The 18,784-nt window shown below is 41.6% G+C and overlaps 1 protein-coding gene across 1 annotated transcript; it reads right to left on the reverse strand.

Moving 5' to 3' along the window:
• Nucleotides 1-463: 463 nt before the first annotated feature.
• Nucleotides 464-1,206, reverse strand: LOC133889360 (protein indeterminate-domain 16-like). Its single transcript, XM_062329889.1, has one exon. The coding sequence runs from the start codon at nt 1,142-1,144 to the stop codon at nt 599-601; it is 546 nt and encodes a 181-aa protein (XP_062185873.1). The 5' UTR covers nt 1,145-1,206; the 3' UTR covers nt 464-598.
• Nucleotides 1,207-18,784: the final 17,578 nt, after the last annotated feature.

The raw sequence follows: 18,784 nt of genomic DNA on the forward strand, positions 1-18,784 counted from the left end.
TTATTCTGACGTCCAGTCCATGCATGTCAGCACTTCTATATTGTAGAACAGTTGTTTCAGTTCAAAGCATGGAATAAGCTGTTCTACTACACAAGTGTATATACACTTATACACAAGTGCAGTCTGGCTTCTTGTCTGATTTCCTTGCTCAACCAAAACTTCATGGGCCAAACAGTAATTTTAGTCAGACTGCACTTTTCGGTCCAAGGGTCCAATCGCGGTGTAGTACAGAGAAAATCAAATGTGTATCTTAGAAAAATATATTTATCGTGAATATATATACATTTCAGCTAGTTTTCCCAAAAAAAATCTTATCGTGTAGACCTGTACAAACAACAAACCTACCGTGTAGACCTGTACAACAAATTTTGTTCCAGAACACGATCAGCCGTTTTTTTTTTCTGCTTTAAGGCAGGACGCAGAATTAAGGACGATGTAATGTACTCATGTAAGAGAGAGATCAAGAAAGAAGTATTTCCATGATGCATGCATCTGCCAGATGATGATCATCTCAAAGCATTCACAAGATCTGAAAGCTACGAAGAAAAAAGAGAGTTACAGCAAATCAGCAATGGTACACGGCAGCGATGCGCTGGTATTAGGGGTGGAAGCGCTGCATGCAAGCGTGGCAGGTGATCTCCAGCGCCGCCGCGGACGACGCCGAGCCGACGAGCCGCCTCGCCGCGATCTGCTTCATGCGCTCCACCCGCTTCACCTCCTCCCGGGCACTCTCCCAGATCGCCCTGGCGCGCGCGAACTCCCTCTCGGCGAGCTCCAGCTCCCGCCGCGCCAGCTCCCGGACGCGCTCCGCGTAAGCACGCTCGGCCGACGCCATCCGGGCCTGCTCCGCCGCCTGCTGCTTCACCGCGCGCACATCGCCCGCTGCCAACTGCTGATGATGCTGCTGCAGCTGCCTCGCGCCGGCAGCCGTCGCCGACGCTCTCCTGTTCTCGTTTGCTGGTGGCGAAGGCGGCGGCGCCGGCGGGTGCCTAGGCCCGATGCTCATGGACAGGTCGAGGTCCAGCTGCGTGTGGTCCGTGGCACTGACCAGCGCGGCCGGCGCGTCTCGGAGGACCCGAGCCGTGGGCGCTGGGAGCAGCAGCTGGAACTGGAGCTGGAGCTCTCTATCGCCTTGTTCATCCATGGAAGAATCCAAGAAGAGAAGCAAGCACGAGGTACTTCTTGCTTGCTTTCTTGTTAGGTAGGTGTTGTGTTTGTGTATAAAGATGCGTGTAGTATGGGTGTTTATATGTACCCTCTGAGAGAGAGGCAGTGAGCAGATCGCATGTGATTTTACCGGGATGCCCTTGGAGTAGTATGCCCCTGGACCCTGGTACTCTGAAGTCTGGACATCCATGCTTTAGGCAGCTGCTGGCTTGTGTGGACCAAAAGGCAAGCTTCGACTACACCTTGTGCATTGCACTTTCATCAAAGCAAATGCATGCTCTTTCTGCCTATCTAAGTAGTAGTTTGGACATTTTCTTATGTCATTTTGATACTTTGTACTTCCTTCTATTACAAATAATTATCGTTTTGTATATCAATAAATCATCCAAACATAACCTTAACTACTATTTTTTGTTGTATATATTTATAAAGCATAGAAAAAGTATAATATTATGAGGCAAATATACTCGTTTCTTTTTTATATATCCAAGCTCAACATACAAAAGGTAATTTGTAATAAAAATTTCGAATAGTTAACTACACACAACTCAAAACAATGCTTATTTATGGCCGGAGATGGGAGGTTTCTGTGTACATCATCCATTGGTTTCGTGTGAGCTGCGATAGTTTTTTTCTTCACTATAACTGTTATTATGCACGGGCCTCTACGCTTAGTTCTACACCAAACAATTGGTATATAATTTTCACGTAGCAACACTAGAATTAATTCGCTAGGTTTTATTATAATTTGGCGCAAGAACTTTAATTAGAGTTCGTCAATCACTACCAGAAACATGAATTTTCCTGTGCTAAAAACTGTCAGTAAATTAGCAATAACCGTCAGGAAAAGCATTTTTGTTGGGAACCGTCACGCAAATACCCAAGGGGTAGATCAATGGAGAAATTGTTTTTGCTTGTCGGTGAACCGACATAAACATTATTTATGACGGTCCCTCCCCGGCAAGGAAATTCATGTGCATCCACTACTACAGAATATATTATTAGTGACGGTTCAAAATCACCATTATTAGTGGATATTGAATGATGAACCACCACTGATTACTCGGCACTAATAGTCGGTGACTATCGGTGCCGATTCTGTAGCCGGCACTAAAAGTTTCCATCACTGCCGGTTTGTAGCTCTAACTGGCAGTGATGGATTTTTCCAGGAGAAAAAAAGAAAAAATCGGAGCCGATCGAGCTGCTCCCTGAGACGCTCCGACTAGCTCCTCCAAGCCACTCTGAGTAGCCCTTATTCTAGCTTCAATGATCACAGAAATAATGAACTAAAACTATGAAACAAATTGATTTCAACACAAATCGTTACAAGTTTGATATTCCACCTTATGCACAGATTGATACACAGAACAAACATTTGCACAAATTAAACATTCGCCAGATATTTCGACAGCAAAAAATTGATAGCAAACATTCGCCTGTGTCCACCATCTTAGCATCGCCAACCTTGCAATCCACCCAGGCGAAGCAGATAGCCATGGCCTTCTTCCACCTTGCGTTGTGCACCTCCAAAAGAATGACCAATCAACAAGGCAGATGTAGGAGAGAGGAAGCCAGGATAAAGGACAAGAGTAGCAGGAGGAAGAGTGGGGAAAATCCAACAAAAGGAATCAAGTGGGGAGAGAAGCCAATCCAATCGGAAGCAATCGATGTAGAGAAGAGCCAAACCAGATCGGAAGCAAATTGTATCACATGGAGACGAGCTAGTCATCCTCTGTGTTATTCTCGTCTTCCTCAACCCTCGGACTCCCTTCTCTCTTGCCCTCATCTATCTGGCTCTCCTCTCTCTGCAGCGAGATCGGTGCGAGTGGAGGAGAAAGAACCGAGAGAGGATTAGGGCACGGTAGGTGGGGAACGAATGCGCGCGAGAGAGAGGTGTGGAATGGCTAGAACTTAGGAATTTCACACGAATGGACGCGAGCCGCGAACAAAAAATCGGATCCAATGAAAATTCCGAGTCCAGTCTACTGTAGCAATCATCAGTGACGGTTTATGACTAGAACTGACATTGATAATCAGTATCAGTGCCGGTTCTTAACAACTCTATCATGATTCGGACGTGGAAGATTAAGAACCGGTAGTGATACATTTGCATTATCGGTTCTTGCACAACCGACAATGATGAGCCGCCATGTTCTGTATTAGTGATCAGGTTTTACAGAGAAATCTTATCGGTTTATCCCGTCAAGTCTAAATAAATTCCCTGTCAGCATGTCATAATAATAAAAAGGCAGAAACCAAAAAAAAGACAAATTGCAATCCGAATAGCAGCTGCTGCCCACATACTATTGAAATGGCAAGTGAAACAGTGCCTTATTTGTTCATTTAACCAGTCCACTGTGCTACATATTGCGCACACCACATTTGCAACAAAACATCAGTTAAATCAAAGATCTACAAATTTACACATCTCATCAAGCTAGCATGTCTAATCAAAATGTTACAGTTAACACATTCATATCAAGGAGCTAACTAGTCTTCGCACGTATTTCGGCTGGATCTTCTCCAGGCCGTAATAAACACAACTAATAACCTGCAGATGCCAGGCATAATAAACCAAGTCCACATTTGGCTTCCTGCAATACCAGCATTGAGCACAGTTAATCCACACTGAACATGTTTGAACCAATGAGCATAGCAGACAAGAGGCAAGAAACAAAAGGAGCTAGCTCTTTACAGTATGACATAAATTCTTTCATGATAGTTAAAAGGAATTGTGGTTGAAACTTACGTTATATCACTGGATAACAAATGGTTTCTCCACTCCATCCGATAGGGACTAGCCTTCACACGCATAAGCAGATTTCTCTTTACATGACTCATAAGCACAGCTGATATGGATCATACTCTGATATCTTCTGCTCTTGTGGCAAAAAAAAATGAACGTTAGCTAAGAGGTTATAGCTAGCAAAAGGTTAGTCTCTTTCTGTACATCTAGGTCAGTACAATGTGGATGAACAAATGTTGATGGCCAAACACGCATATCTTGTCCCCGGGTAGCTTTTCGCCCTCGCCCGCGCGGCGGGTGAAATATTTTCGTAGCGAGCGGCAGGTTATCCCCGCGATTAAGCTTGGTGCGGTAGAGTTTGCCTTGGCGCGGCAGTGGATGCGGCAGAGCAAACGTGTGTTGCGGCCCAGGAATTCAGTTTCGCGGCTGTGGACACGCAACTACTCAAGGAGCCATCAGATTTGAACTTAATAAACTACTAACCATCCGATATTTGATTGAAGTAATTGTAATCCCACTTTATTATGTGCTACACATTATCACCCCTGAAACCGGTTCTGCATAGTTCAATCTCTCTTTTCCACTAGGTGTGCTATATAGTGATCAATATTTACAATATTATCGTATTTTTACAAATTGGGTCTTCTTCTTTTTTGAGGCATTTGTTCACTCAATCAAATTAATCCAATTCTTCGTCATTCTCGAGAGATGCACACTAAATCTTCTTTCTGGTAGCAGATGGGCAATTGCAATTTTGTCATTGCTTTGAACTGTTATTGTAAACTTACCATGCACTAGAAAAGTACAAAAATGCTATTAGAACTATTATTCGATTGGCATTCTTGCAAAAAATAAAATATTATGACAAATTTGCAAATGCCCTCATCGAATTTGTCCAAACTATTATACTCCTCCACAAATTTAATATGTTCTTCATCTCATGCAGATCGATTCTTCATGTCTCTCTTGTGCATCTCCTCATCGTCAAAGTTGGGTCGCCATTAAAAAGCAAAGCTAGTCCCATCGTCGCACACAATGAACAGCTACTACATCTATCTATTTTTTGTGCATTTCCCACTCACAAAAGTGCCTTCCATCCACCAAAGAATGCCACCCTTGAGCTCTTCATCCGGACCTCGGCAAGCTTACCTGGCTAAAACACGAGTGCAGGAATACAATGAATAGAAGGATTCTTTATTATAGTTGAAAAATATGGATCGTACCAAGCTTCGAAATAAAATTAAAATATGTACTTAAATAACTGTGTTCCCTGTATACGTAAGTTAGTTACCCTTCCTAACTCCAAATTTTTACTAAACCTAAAGCACCAACAAGAAATGTATTCATCGACCAAGAAAATGCCATAAGCGCCACCAGCTTAAAATTCTATAGAAGCCAACTAAAATATTCATTGGACGGAAGAAAAAACACTTCTTACGAAAGATCCAAAACAAATCCACAGCAATTTCTTTGAGAGGTCGACCAAAATGGACAAGGAAAATTATAGTTTCCCTGAGAGTTTCAACGAAACCAACAAGGAAAATTGTAGTTTCCCTGAGAGTTTCAAGGAAACCGACAACGAAATGTCTATTTTCCTGATAGTCTCGGCAAAACCGATAAGGAAATTTGCACTTCCCTGAGAGTTATCCAAAACCGACATGGAAATTATATTTCCCTGTGGGTTATTGTCATGCCCGTCAAAAAAATGTCCGACACATAGGAAAATTCTTGTTTCTATTAGTGAATGTTTTACTTTTTCAGCTCAAGAGTTTGCAAAGTACTCCTTCCATTCAAAAACAACCTTGTGGATGCAGTTGCATCAAAATCAAATGCATGGCCACTTCTTCCTAGCTACCAATGTGGTAGTCTGAACCTTTTCTTATGCCATTTTGTACGTTATAGTATATCGGTGGTTAAAGTCGAGGGGTAATGGGTTTCTCTTTTTTTTATAAAATCCCATGCTACTAAGTAGTATTTTTCACTGTAACTTTTATTTTATGCAGGCGTCTACGCTTAATTCTTTACCGAAACACTGGTAATTTAACGCGGGGACAGTAGAGTCGTCTGCGGTTATTTTTTTTCTGGCCTCCAAGATACACTTCCTTTTCTCTCTTTAATTGTGCGTGCGGCATGCACTATTGCCCTTCACTGAGGTCAGGGAGGAATCTGCCGACCAAATCTCCAATGGGACACAGGGAGCTCAAGATGTTCTTTCATGGTCGCTTTTGTTCCACATGCCGCATGTCTCGCGCGCGCTAGCTTTACGGGTTGGCAATGGCGCAATAATGCATTGCATGCATGCACATGCTTGTTCTCGCGCGCGCGCGCGAGCTGGTTGAAGTTTCATCCATGCTTGGGCTGCTGAGAGCTTTATGGTAGGCCTAGGTTGTCCGTCCTGTAAAAATGAAAGAGACCAAGCAAAGTTAAGCCCGGGTTTGAAAAGTGTGTGTATATATATATAAAGAGAGAAATTAATACCATTCGGCTACAGGCAATGGAGCTTCTCCTTTGGACCTTGCTTCGTTGCCTGCTTTGCTCTTTTGCAGTTTCGATCTACTGCTTTGCGTATTGGGATCACTAATTCATGTGCGGTACTATTATCTGTCTCTGTTTAGTGCCAACGCAGACAAATTTTTGTGGACATATTCCTATAATTGGGCTGTGTGCATGGTATACTTGTTGGTACATGTGTCGGGAGTTGTACTTCCATTACCTTAAAGAGTAATTTTCATGGATGGCAATGGTGAGAAAATATATACTTAAAATTCGTTGATCTTGAAGGATCTGACGTAACTTATTTTTTTAGAATATTAGAGATAAACTGTTTAGTACGAGGTAGGGGGTATATATAAAAGCTGGTCGCCCAAAGTGGTAGAGACTGCATTGCCCCTATCTGTCAACTCACTGTTGCATCAATCAAAGTGATACTAGTAAAAATCATACATATAAGATGCATGATTCTATTTTTCCAGGGATTTTTGCTTGCTGCTCCCTCCGGTCATAAATATTTATTGTTTTTTATTTTTACGGTTTTTGATGTACAATTTTATCCATTATTTTCTATTAGAATATAATTATAATATCTAATAAAAATATAATATTATGAAAATATTTTTCAAGACAAATCTACACATGTGATTTTTATATTTTCAAACTAAATATTTTAGAAACTATTAATGGTCAAAGTTTAAATTTTTTATCAAACTTAATCAAAATGACAAGTGTTTATTGTTTATGACCCGAGAGAGTACTTGCTCTTGATGCAGGCAGATTGCGTTCTCCTAGATAACATACGCTAGTGGCGAGAAAAAGATGGGGTGAGGTGACACCAAATCAGTCACTAGCTAACGGCCGGACTGCCAGAGCCAGACACCTGCATGAAATCATCGCATCGCGTCTGCATGGGGTAAAGCTGCTGCCTCCTTTGCCCAGGAGATGACATCACCATGTGTAGGCCTTGCCAGTGCGTGACCGGATTTGGGCGAGATCCTAGCTAGTGTTAGGAAATAGGAATTACCATACAAACCATAGTGGATTTGGGTGAGATCCTAGGGTTAGGAATCATGCAGATCTCGGCTCAAAAGTAGCGCCGTAAGGCAAAAATCCGTCAGGGCTGTCCTGTCAGGAAAATTGAATTTGACTGACATGTATCCGTCAGGAAAATTAACCCTAATAGCTAATCGCGTCAGGAGTAATTTTCCCGACGTGTCTTACACACCGTCAGGCCTAATCAAGTTTCTGGTAGTAGCTTTTGTGGACTGATCGATCATGCAAGGCTTTGACGGCTATATGGATGATATTTGTTTAGCAACTCCTAATATATGTAAGACTGAACAGAGTGATGGAGATGACTGAGAATAGCATGCGAAATTCCACTTTTGTGCATGCAGATGCAGTAGCTTTCGCTGGAGCATGGTAAAAAGAAGTCAAGCCGGCCAGGGTAAAATTAAAAGGATAAAAAAAACTGCACAAGATCCAACAAGTGCATCCGAGTGCGTGGGTTTGCTTTATGTGTGGGAAAAGCTGGGATCAAAGGGGACATGGAGCATGTCAGGCCAGAGGCTGATGCACGCTACCCACCATTTATATTTGAAGCATGCATGCATGTAAGCTCTACCTTACTACCTAGGTCCACTTTTTATTGGGCCCTTGTGCTCTCCACTAACTCCTCGTCTACTGCCACTGCAATGCTATACCGCTGCATGCTACTAGTGCTACTCTTATCATATGATCTCACTGATGTTACCAGTAGTGATACATCTGGTATGAGCTGGGGGCAAAGAACCTCTCCTCTCCTTTTGGACAATGATTCATGCATCATGCATGGTCTTTCAATGTTGCCCAGCATGCAGCTAGCACACCCAATGCAAAGAGAAAGAGAGCCTTTGGCCACCATGCATTAGCATGAATCTGCCTGCAGGCATGCCCCCTCAAGACAAGGGTTTTTGCCCCCTTCCATCTTGGACTGTTCCTATCACTTTCATATGCCTAGCTTTTCTCTCCTTTGCTTTTGCACTTTCATGGAAACCACTGCTCCAAAGCCACTACTTTGGGCACATCACATCACTACAGTACAATTTCTTGTGTGAGTTCATGTACGGGTGATGTGTTGTCAACATTTGCAGGCTTCACAGTGTTGCTTAGATCATTGGAAAAGGAGTGAGACGCTGACCTTACACTGTCTCAAGCTAGCTTTAGATATATCTCAACCTAGCGGTCTAGAACGCTGGTCATGGGGAATGCAATCTGCCAGCTATAGCATTATAGCCCAACCTCTCTGGCATCGGGCGGTCAGATCTTATCCAAAGTCCTTATTTGAAAAAGAAAGGAGTAAAGAATCACACAAAAGAATTTTAGAGAAATGGATATATTTCCTAAAGTACTAATAGTAGGTTTCTAATATGAGGTATGTTGGTTTATGGTTATAAATTGTCACAACTTGAGTTAGGCAAGTGTAACAAACTTAGGCATCTCGTACCTACATCTGTGGCAAGATTCCACTCATGCCACTAGGGCCCCATGCGTCAAACTAAAAATAAGTGTGGGTAGCTAGCTAGCCAAAGTGTAGCGCTATTTTTAAGCACCTAATTAACCATAGGTGAATTTGGCAAAAACTTTGGTAAACTTTGGCAACTTTAGTATATCAACCAAACAGGTTAGATATATCACCCACTTTTTCTCATCTATTTTAGATTTTAAATGAATTGTTGGTTTCTACATGAAAGTACATACAATATCAAAGATAAGAGGTCTTGAGTTAATTTCGGTCATGTGCAGCACATTTGAATAAAAAAATGGCAACCCACCTCTAGTCAGTGTTTCAAAAACTGTTCACAGACCGAATGCCGCTCCCGAGCGGTTTTGTCGGTTTTCACGGATACCACTCGAAAATCGACGAAAACGGTAAAATTCAGATAAAGGTTTGCTAAAAAATTGAATTTCAGTTTGATTTTTTTTTTTTTTGAACTTGGCCGGTTTACTGAACGGTTTCTCGATGTGAGCTGGAGCGAATCAACCAAAAACCTCGAATACCGAGCGGTTTTTGTCGATTTTGTGAACCCTGCTTCTAGTCCACATCAAGCCTAAATATATAAGGAGCTTAAACATTTTGGTATGAGTATATTGCTCATATTTTCTTATCAGCTTAAACATTTAAGTGAACTATTAGATGCATGAAACTCAATACTTAAGTTTCAAACCATCGCTACGGAGAGTTGCAGTGGCATTATTTACCGAAAGGACATGCCTCATCCAAATCCACTTCAAGAGAAAATAAAGGATTTATGGGTGGCGTCTAGATAAGTTTCGAGGAGAGACGTTGTGTTGGTAAAGACGAGGCGAATAGCAAGATGATAAAAAACTAAGATAAAATCTTTCGCGGAAAAACCCAGGGACACTTCGAAAGTGGCTATTAATAAAGAGAGTTACATAGGAATGTAATTTACAATGAGTTGTCAATCATGTGCACTGGTGCAAGGTACTATAAAATGACTTGGAAGCCAAAGAAGGAAATCATGCGCAAGACAAACTTAGACAGAGCGCTTAATGCTCCCAACAAAAATAAAAGTAAACGGTTCAATTCACAGAGTAACTCGATCGTTGACTATTAGTCAATGGAATACAAGGGCCCTTTGTCTGAAAAAGGTCCACAAAGTACGAAATCCGTCCCAAATCTGGCGTCCTTTTCGCCTCCAAAACCGGTGCGGTTCCATGTGTGAATTTTCAACGCTACCTAACAAACTAGCAAAGGAGACGCCTGTATCAGTGATGGTTGCTTAATACGTGTTAAGAAATCGATGATATTCTAAGAATAGATGAATTAGGATTTTTAGAATTATTTTGGCTAAAAACAATATAAGATAAATATATATCAATTTCTATCTAAATATACTCTAGATTTATTTAGTGTGCCTATTTTACCGAAGGTAAATTGCAAGTAAGTAAATTAAAGCGCTTGCAACCTATTTAAGAAGGTAAATTACAAGTAAGTAAATGCGAAAATGTAAATAAGGTAGAGAGAGTAAACTCGGTACAAGAATTTTTTTTTCGTAGTATCGATAGCATAAATACCACCCCTAGTCAACGTTGGAGCTCAACAAAGGATATGCTCCCGGTCGGTACCTGTCGGAGGATGAACTCCTCAAACGGGGATCCTGAGGGACCTCCTTTGAGATTCGGCCGGGGGATGATTCTGAATCTACCTCGTACATGAATTAATGAGGGTATATGAGACGTAGGCGGGACGGATGATCGGATGCTAAAGGGAGTAAATGCTCAAGGGATTTTTAGACAGGTTCAAATCGCATGGAGCGTAATACCCTACTCCTGTGTGTATGCTATAAATGCTCTGAGAATGCCTTTCTCTGGATCTCTTGTGTTACAAGGATTTTTGTCTAAGTCTAGAACTTCGGTCTTCAAGTGCCGATCTCCCTGAGTTTCTGCTTAGCTTCGTGCTTCGTGTATCCTGACTTTGTTAGCTTGTCTGAGTCTGTTTGACCTGTCTTTCTCTGAGGTGCTCCCCCCTTTTATATCCCGTCGGGGAGGTTTGGCATGCCCAAAAAGAAGGGCACGAGTCCCTATGAGCATTAGTTGTGTCTAGGCCCCCTTAAGTGGGTTTTGGCTTATTGATGACAAAACGATTAAAGAACTAACATGCTTTGTGAGTATTGAACAGGTATGAGCATTAGTTGTGAAGGTAAATGACGTTTGACGCCCGTCGAAACAATTGAAGAATCAACGAAGGATATAATATAGGGCTTAAATTCTTTTTCTTTTGAAATTGAGTCTAGGATAGATTTTTTCTTAGATGGATAAATTCATTTGCTTGATTAGTGTCTCAATGCTCAAGAGATCCTTTAGAATCACCCAATTGAGAGACACATTCACTCACGGACACGAAACTCTTTCTGAAAATCTTCTGAGTCCGGAGTCTCCGGTGTTCACCGGATACTCCGGTACTCAGCGTTCAGCCGGAGTCTCCGAGCTAGCCTCCGGCAGAGAGTCTCAGTTACGGGTTAATCTTTTCAAGAAAAAGACCGGAGTCTCCGGTGTTCACCGGATACTCCGGTAAAATCTTTTGTGTGCAGTCGGAGTCTCCGAGGTAGACTCCGGCAGAAGGCTCTCGGTTAGCCTTTAATCTTTTTGATAAAAAATAGTAAAGACCGGAGTCTCCGGTGTTCACCGGATACTCCGGTACCTGGAGATGCCGGAGGATCCGGCTAGTCTCCGGACTTAGTCTGTTTTGGAAAATCTGTCAGGACCGGAGACTCCGGTGTTCACCGGAGACTCCGATAATGAAACAGAACTGTAACGGCTAGTTCTGACACGTTCGTGACCGTTCTGACGCCGTTTTTGGAATTAGGACCGGAGACTCCGGTGTTCACCGGATACTCCGGTAAGCTCTGACAAAAACTGTAACGGCTAGTCTGTGAGAGAGGGCTATAAATGCCTCCTCTCTCCATATCATTCAAAAGCTTGCTGTGGCTGGTTTCCTTGAGAACTCTTGAGCACTTAAAGAGCATTCAAAGCCCCTCCAATCATCTCTAGAGCAAAACTTGCACAAATTTGAGAGTGTGTGTTTACAGAGGGTTCAAGCCACTTGAGCATTGATTTCTTCATCGAGCATTTACTGCGATCATCTCCTTTGAAGCTTTGGGTTTCTAGAAGGAAAGGAGTCGCCCGAAGAGCACCCAAAACTTGTGGTGTGCCTCGGGAAGTTTGTAAGCATCTTCATATTGAGTAAGAATTTCTAGCTTGATCTTTGTGGTCGCTAGAAGAGGATAGGGTTGGAGAAGACCCGGCTCTTTGTGAGCTCCTCAACGGAGACGTAGGCACTTCTTTGTGAGGTGGCCGAACTCCGGGATATATTCTTGTGTTCTTACTTGTTAAACTTACTTGATCGTGTGCATTTGGTAATTTGTCATTTAATTTGCTATAGTATCAATCTTGCTAGTTTTTAATTGTTATTCTAGCTTAGTAATATCTACTTGACCTAGTGCACTTCTTAGAATCCAGCTGTAGCCTTTAGTTCAAAGTTATTCTGAAATTTCCTGTCAGGCCGGATACTCCGGACTTCACCGGAATATCCGGCAGTTTAATCCGTTGTTTTTAGTTTTAAATTTCAGAAAAGCCTATTCACCCCCCCCCCCTCTAGGCACTTTCAATTGGTATCAGAGCCTAACCTCCTACAAGGCTTCACCGCTTGGAGGGAATCATTATGTCGACATCCGGAAGTCCGAGGGGTCCGAAAGATGATCCATCAAGAAGTGATGATGGTAATGGTAAAGGAAAGGGAAGTGAGATTCCTTTCAATTATGATCGTTTGAATTCTTCTAGCAATTACATTTCCGTGCCTTCCGGACGTGCACCATTCTTCGATGGTACACATTATGCCGCTTGGAGGCACAAAATAAAAATGCACTTAATTTCTCTTCATCCAAGTATTTGGAAGATTGTTTGCACAGGTTTTGAGCTGCCGGAGGAAGACCAAGAGCTCACCTCAAGTGAAGAACAAAATATGCATCGCAATGCTCAAGCTACAAGTGTGTTGCTTAGTGCCTTGAGTCTGGAGGAATTCAACAAAGTAGATGGACTTGAGGAAGCTAAGCAAATTTGGGACACACTTCAAGTTGCTCATGAAGGGACTACAAGTGTGAGAGAATCCAAAATAGAATTGCTTGAGGGAAAGCTAGGAAGATTTGTGATGGAGGATCATGAAACTCCTCAAGCAATGTATGATCGGATGATGGTGCTTGTGAACAAGCTAAGAGGACTTGGAAGCGAGGACATTGATGATCACAAAGTGGTCAAGAGACTACTTAGGGCATTTGCTCCTAGAAATCCCACTTTGGTGACGCTCCTCCATGAGAGAAGAGATTACAAGAGGCTCACACTAAGTGATGTGCTTGGAAGGATTCTTGCTCATGAGCTCATGGAAGAAGAAGCTAATGAAGTGAAGATTCATGCTAAACAAAGCTCAACCTCAAGGCATAAAGAAATTGCACTCAAGGCAAGCAAAAGCAAGCAAGTTCAAGAATCAAGCACAAGTGATGATGAAAGCTCCGAAGATGAAGAAATAGTGTTCTTTGTGAAAAGGTTCAAGAAATTCATGAGAAAAGGAGGCTATTCAAAGTACAAGAGAGACATGCCCAAGAAGAGAACATCAAGAAGGGCATGCTATGAATGTGGCGAAATTGGTCACTTTATAGCCGATTGTCCAAACAAGAAGAAGGGAAAGGACAAAGAAGACAATAAAGTCAAGTCATACAAGAAAGACAAGAACAAGATGTACAAGAAGAAATATTCGGGTCAAGCACATATTGGAGAAGAGTGGGATTCCAACTCCGACTCGGACTCCGATGATGAAGGAGTCGCCACCATTGCTATTCATGAGCTTACACCAAGAAAATCACTCTTAATGAGTGATGATGATGATGATGGAGACTCCCCAAAATGCTTCATGGCCAAGAACCGCAAGGTAAAATCTCAATCCAAGCTCCTAGATAGTGATAGTGAGTATGATAGTGATTGTGATAATTTGTTCAAAGGTTTGAATAAAAATGTCATGGCTAAAATAAAGGAGCTAATGGATACGATAGATAGTCATGAAGAGACCCTTGAGAGACAAGAAGACTTGCTCATCCTTAAAAAGGAGAGAAACCTTGAACTCGAGGAGCTCTTTGCTAAAGAGAAAGAAAAAGTTGAGAAATTGTCTAAAGATTGTGATTTAGCCAATTCCTCAATTGCCGATCTTAAGAGTAACAATTTTGTGCTTCAAGAGAAATTATCTTGTTTAGATGAAAATTATAGAACTCTTGAAACACAAATTGATATTCTTAAGAAAGGCTCTTCTAACTCTAGTGAAGCAAATTCACTATCTAATGCATCTACTAGCAATGGATGTTCTCGTTGTTCTAACCTTGAAATAAATGCTTGTACAACTAATATTGAATCCTTGCAAGCATTACAAAAGAAAAATGAGAGGCTAAATGCTTTGGTCAAATATGGGTGCATCAAAACTTATAAGTCAAAGGATGCACTTTACAAGACTATTCAAGCCAAAGACAATAAGCTAAAGAGAGGTCTTGGTTTTGACCAATATACAAGCAAACCAAATGATCGTGTGGTATTGAAGGGAGTGGAATGCCTCAAGTTTGTCAAAGGAGGCAAACAAGTTAATCACCCTACTCAAACAAGGCAACCGAAGGCTCATGCCCCCCAATGTTCTTTTTATGCTTCATACATGCTAAAGAGAGACCACCGTGGTAAAGTGGTTGCTCTCTATGTTGGTCCCCGCACAAGATATAGAATTGTAAAAAGTAATGTGTGGGTGCCAAAAGTGCTTGTGACTAACGCTAAAGGACCCAAACAAATTTGGGTACCTAAAATAAAGGCATAACTTTGTTTTGTAGGCATACTCCTCCGGTGGATCAAGTTGGGTCATTGATAGCGGATATACCAATCATATGACTGGGGAAAAGAGTATGTTCTCATCCTTTGAAGAAAATGGAGGACCTCATGAAAACATCATCTTTGGCGATAATGGAAAAGGAGAGGTAATGGGACTAGGTAAAATTGCCATCTCAAATGATACTTCCATTTCAAATGTCTTGTTAGTAAAATCACTCAATTACAACTTATTATCCGTATCTCAATTATGTGAAATTGGTTATAATTGTCTTTTTACAAATGAGGGTGTGGTCGTCTCTAGAAGGGAGGACGCCTCTATGGTCTTCACGGGCAAGTTGAAGGGTAAACTCTATCTTGTTGATTTTTCAACGGATGGAGTGATGCCTAAAACTTGCTTGATGGCTAAGTCTAGCATGGGTTGGCTTTGGCATCGCCGACTTGCTCATGTTGGCATGAGGAATTTGTCCAAACTTCAAAAGGGCGAACACATTCTAGGACTAACGAATGTGACTTTTGAGAAAAATAGAGTTTGTAGTGCATGCCAAGCGGGAAAGCAAGTTGGAGCATCTCATCCCTTGAAGAATGTGATGACCACTTCAAGACCATTGGAACTCCTTCACATGGACTTATTTGGGCCAATCACTTATATAAGTGTCGGAGGTAACAAATATGGTTTAGTTATTGTTGATGATTTTTCACGTTTCACTTGGGTATTCTTCTTGCATGATAAAAGCGAAACTCAAGCCATTCTCAAGAAGTTTGTGAGAAGAGCACAAAATGAATTCGAAGTAAAGATCAAGAGAGTTAGAAGCGACAATGGAAGCGAATTCAAGAACATACAAGTTGAAGAGTTTCTTGATGAAGAAGGAATCAAGCATGAGTTCTCGGCTCCATACTCCTCTCAACAAAATGGAGTGGTCGAAAGAAAGAATAGGACTCTAATTGAATCCGCAAGAACAATGCTTGATGAATACAAAGTATCGGATCAATTTTGGGCGGAAGCAATCAACACTGCATGCCATGCCATCAACCGGTTATATTTACACAAGTTGTTGAACAAAACTTCATACGAGCTTCTAACCGGTAACAAGCCAAATGTTTCCTATTTTAAAGTCTTTGGTAGCAAATGCTTTATTTTAAACAAGAAATCTAGAAGTTCTAAATTTGCTCCAAAGGTAGATGAAGGGTTTATGCTTGGTTATGGTTCAAATGCCTACGCCTACCGCATTTTCAACAAAACCACCGGATGTGTTGAAATTGCGAGAGACGTAACATTTGATGAATCTAATGGCTCCCAAGTGGAGCAAGTGGATACAAATGTTTTAGGTGATGAAGAAATACCAAGCGAAGCAATCAAGAAGATGGCAATTGGCGAAATCAAGCCCCTAGAACAAGAAAAGACTCAAGAAGCTCAAATCGATAGGGATCAACCATCTTTATCAATGCAAGTTGAACCATCAATGTCAACCCAAGATCAAGACGACAAGAGATCACAAGATCAACATCAAGACCATGAAGATCCGAACAATTTCTTGAATAATGAAGTGGAAGACATCCAACATCAATCTCAAGTGCCACATCCACGTGTTCATCAAAGTATCCAAAGAGATCACCCCGTGGACAACATCCTTGGTGATATACAAAAGGGGGTAACTACTCGTTCAAGAATTGCAAATTTTTGTGAATTTTACTCTTTTGTTTCCTCTTTGGAACCTTTGAAGGTAGAAGAAGCGCTTGATGATCCGGATTGGATAATGGCTATGCAAGAAGAATTGAACAACTTTAAAAGAAATGAAGTTTGGTCTTTGGTGGAAAGGCCAAAACAAAATGTGATTGGGACAAAATGGGTCTTCCGCAACAAACAAGATGAAAATGGGATAGTAACAAGGAACAAAGCTCGTTTGGTTGCTCAAGGATTCACTCAAATCGAAGGTTTGGATTTTGGTGAGACATACGCTCTTGTAGCTAGGCTAGAGTCAATTCGTATTTTATTAGCCTATGCTACTCACCATGATTTCAAGTTATATCAAATGGACGTGAAGAGCGCATTTCTAAATGGACCAATCTCCGAATTGGTGTATGTGGAGCAACCGCCCGGCTTTGAAGATCCCAAACATCCCGAGCATGTTTTTAAACTCCATAAGACGCTCTATGGGCTAAAACAAGCTCCTAGAGCATGGTATGAATGCCTTAGGGATTTTCTTGTCAAAAGGGGCTTGGAAATAGGCAAAGCCGACTCTACTCTCTTTACTAAGAATGTTGATAATGATTTATTTGTTTGCCAAATATATGTCGATGACATTATATTTGGTTCTACTAATCAACAATTTTGTGAAGATTTTAGTAGGATCATGACAAGAAGGTTTGAGATGTCCATGATGGGAGAATTGAAGTTCTTTCTCGGATTTCAAATCAAGCAACTCAAGGAAGGAACCTTCATTTGTCAAACCAAGTACATCAAAGATATTCTCAAGAAATTTGACATGGAGAATGCCAAACCAATCAAAACGCCCATGCAAGCTAATGGACATCTTGATCTCAATGGAGAAGGCAAAAGCGTGGATCAAAAGGTATATCGTTCCATGATAGGATCTTTGCTTTACTTATGTGCATCTAGGCCCAATATCATGCTTAGTGTGTGCATGTGTGTAAGATTTCAAGCCGCTCCCAAAGAGTGCCATTTAATGGCCGTTAAGAGGATTCTTCGATATTTAGTTCATACTCCATACCTTGGGCTTTGGTATCCAAAAGGGTCATCTTTCGACCTTATCGGCTATTCGGACTCCGATTATGCCGGTTGTAAGGTGGATAGGAAAAGCACTTCGGGTACTTGCCAATTCTTGGGTAGATCCTTAGTGTCATGGTCATCCAAGAAACAAAACTCCGTAGCTCTATCCACTGCCGAAGCTGAATATGTTGCCGCGGGAGCATGTTGTGCTCAACTCCTATGGATGAAGCAAACTCTAAGAGACTATGGCCACAAAACTCCCAAAATTCCACTTTTATGTGATAATGAGAGTGCCATCAAAATAGCCAACAATCCCGTACAACACTCAAGAACCAAGCACATAGATATTAGACACCATTTCTTGAGAGATCATGCAACAAAAGGGGATATTGACATTCGCCATGTGAGAACCGAAAAACAATTAGCCGATATTCTCACTAAACCACTAGATGAGCAAAGGTTTTGTGAGTTGAGAAGTGAATTAAATGTCCTAGATTCTCGGAACGTGGCTTGAACTGTTGCATACACTTGCTTGTTGTAGATTTATAGCTTTTCTAGTTAAGAGTTTGCGAAAACTGCATTTTGAGTGTTTTTCTCAAAATTATTTGGATTTTTTGATCTCCCGATCATAATTTGTAACTTGTGATCATAGTTATGTAATGATGCTTGATTGGCTGATCACATTTGACAAATTAATCCTCTTGTCCAACATCTTCCTTCCAGAAAATCTTTTTCCAAATTCCTCAGCTCTAAATTCTGCTGTGACAGTTCCAGGTCCTGGAATGTCCGGTGTTCACAGGAGTATCCGGACCTGACACTGTTCACAGCCTCAGCGTTATTCTGTTCTGTTTCCAATTACCGGATAGTCCGGTATTCACCGGAGTCTCCGGTACAAGTGTCAGGACCGGAGTCTCCGGTCTCCGCCGGAGTTTCCGGTAAAAGTATCAGGACCGGACTCTCCGGTCTACACCGGAGTTTCCGGTGTCTCCAGAATTCTATATATTTCCCCAGCCCGAACAGTTACCTCTTCCCATCTATTCTCTTGTCCTCTCTCCAAACAACCTTCTCTCCGGCGATTTTGAGAGGAACCCAAGGATCTTCAAGTCTTGCTACGTTTCTCTCTTGGATTAAAGGCCGGAATCTACGGAGATCTCTATTTCTCAAAAATCCCCGGAGGATTTGAGCTCAAAGGTACCGTTTTCAACAATCTTTCCGATCTCTCAATGCTCTTGTCT

This window comes from Phragmites australis, chromosome 13, assembly GCF_958298935.1.
Source record: "Phragmites australis chromosome 13, lpPhrAust1.1, whole genome shotgun sequence".
NCBI classification, from domain to species: Eukaryota; Viridiplantae; Streptophyta; class Magnoliopsida; order Poales; family Poaceae; genus Phragmites; species Phragmites australis.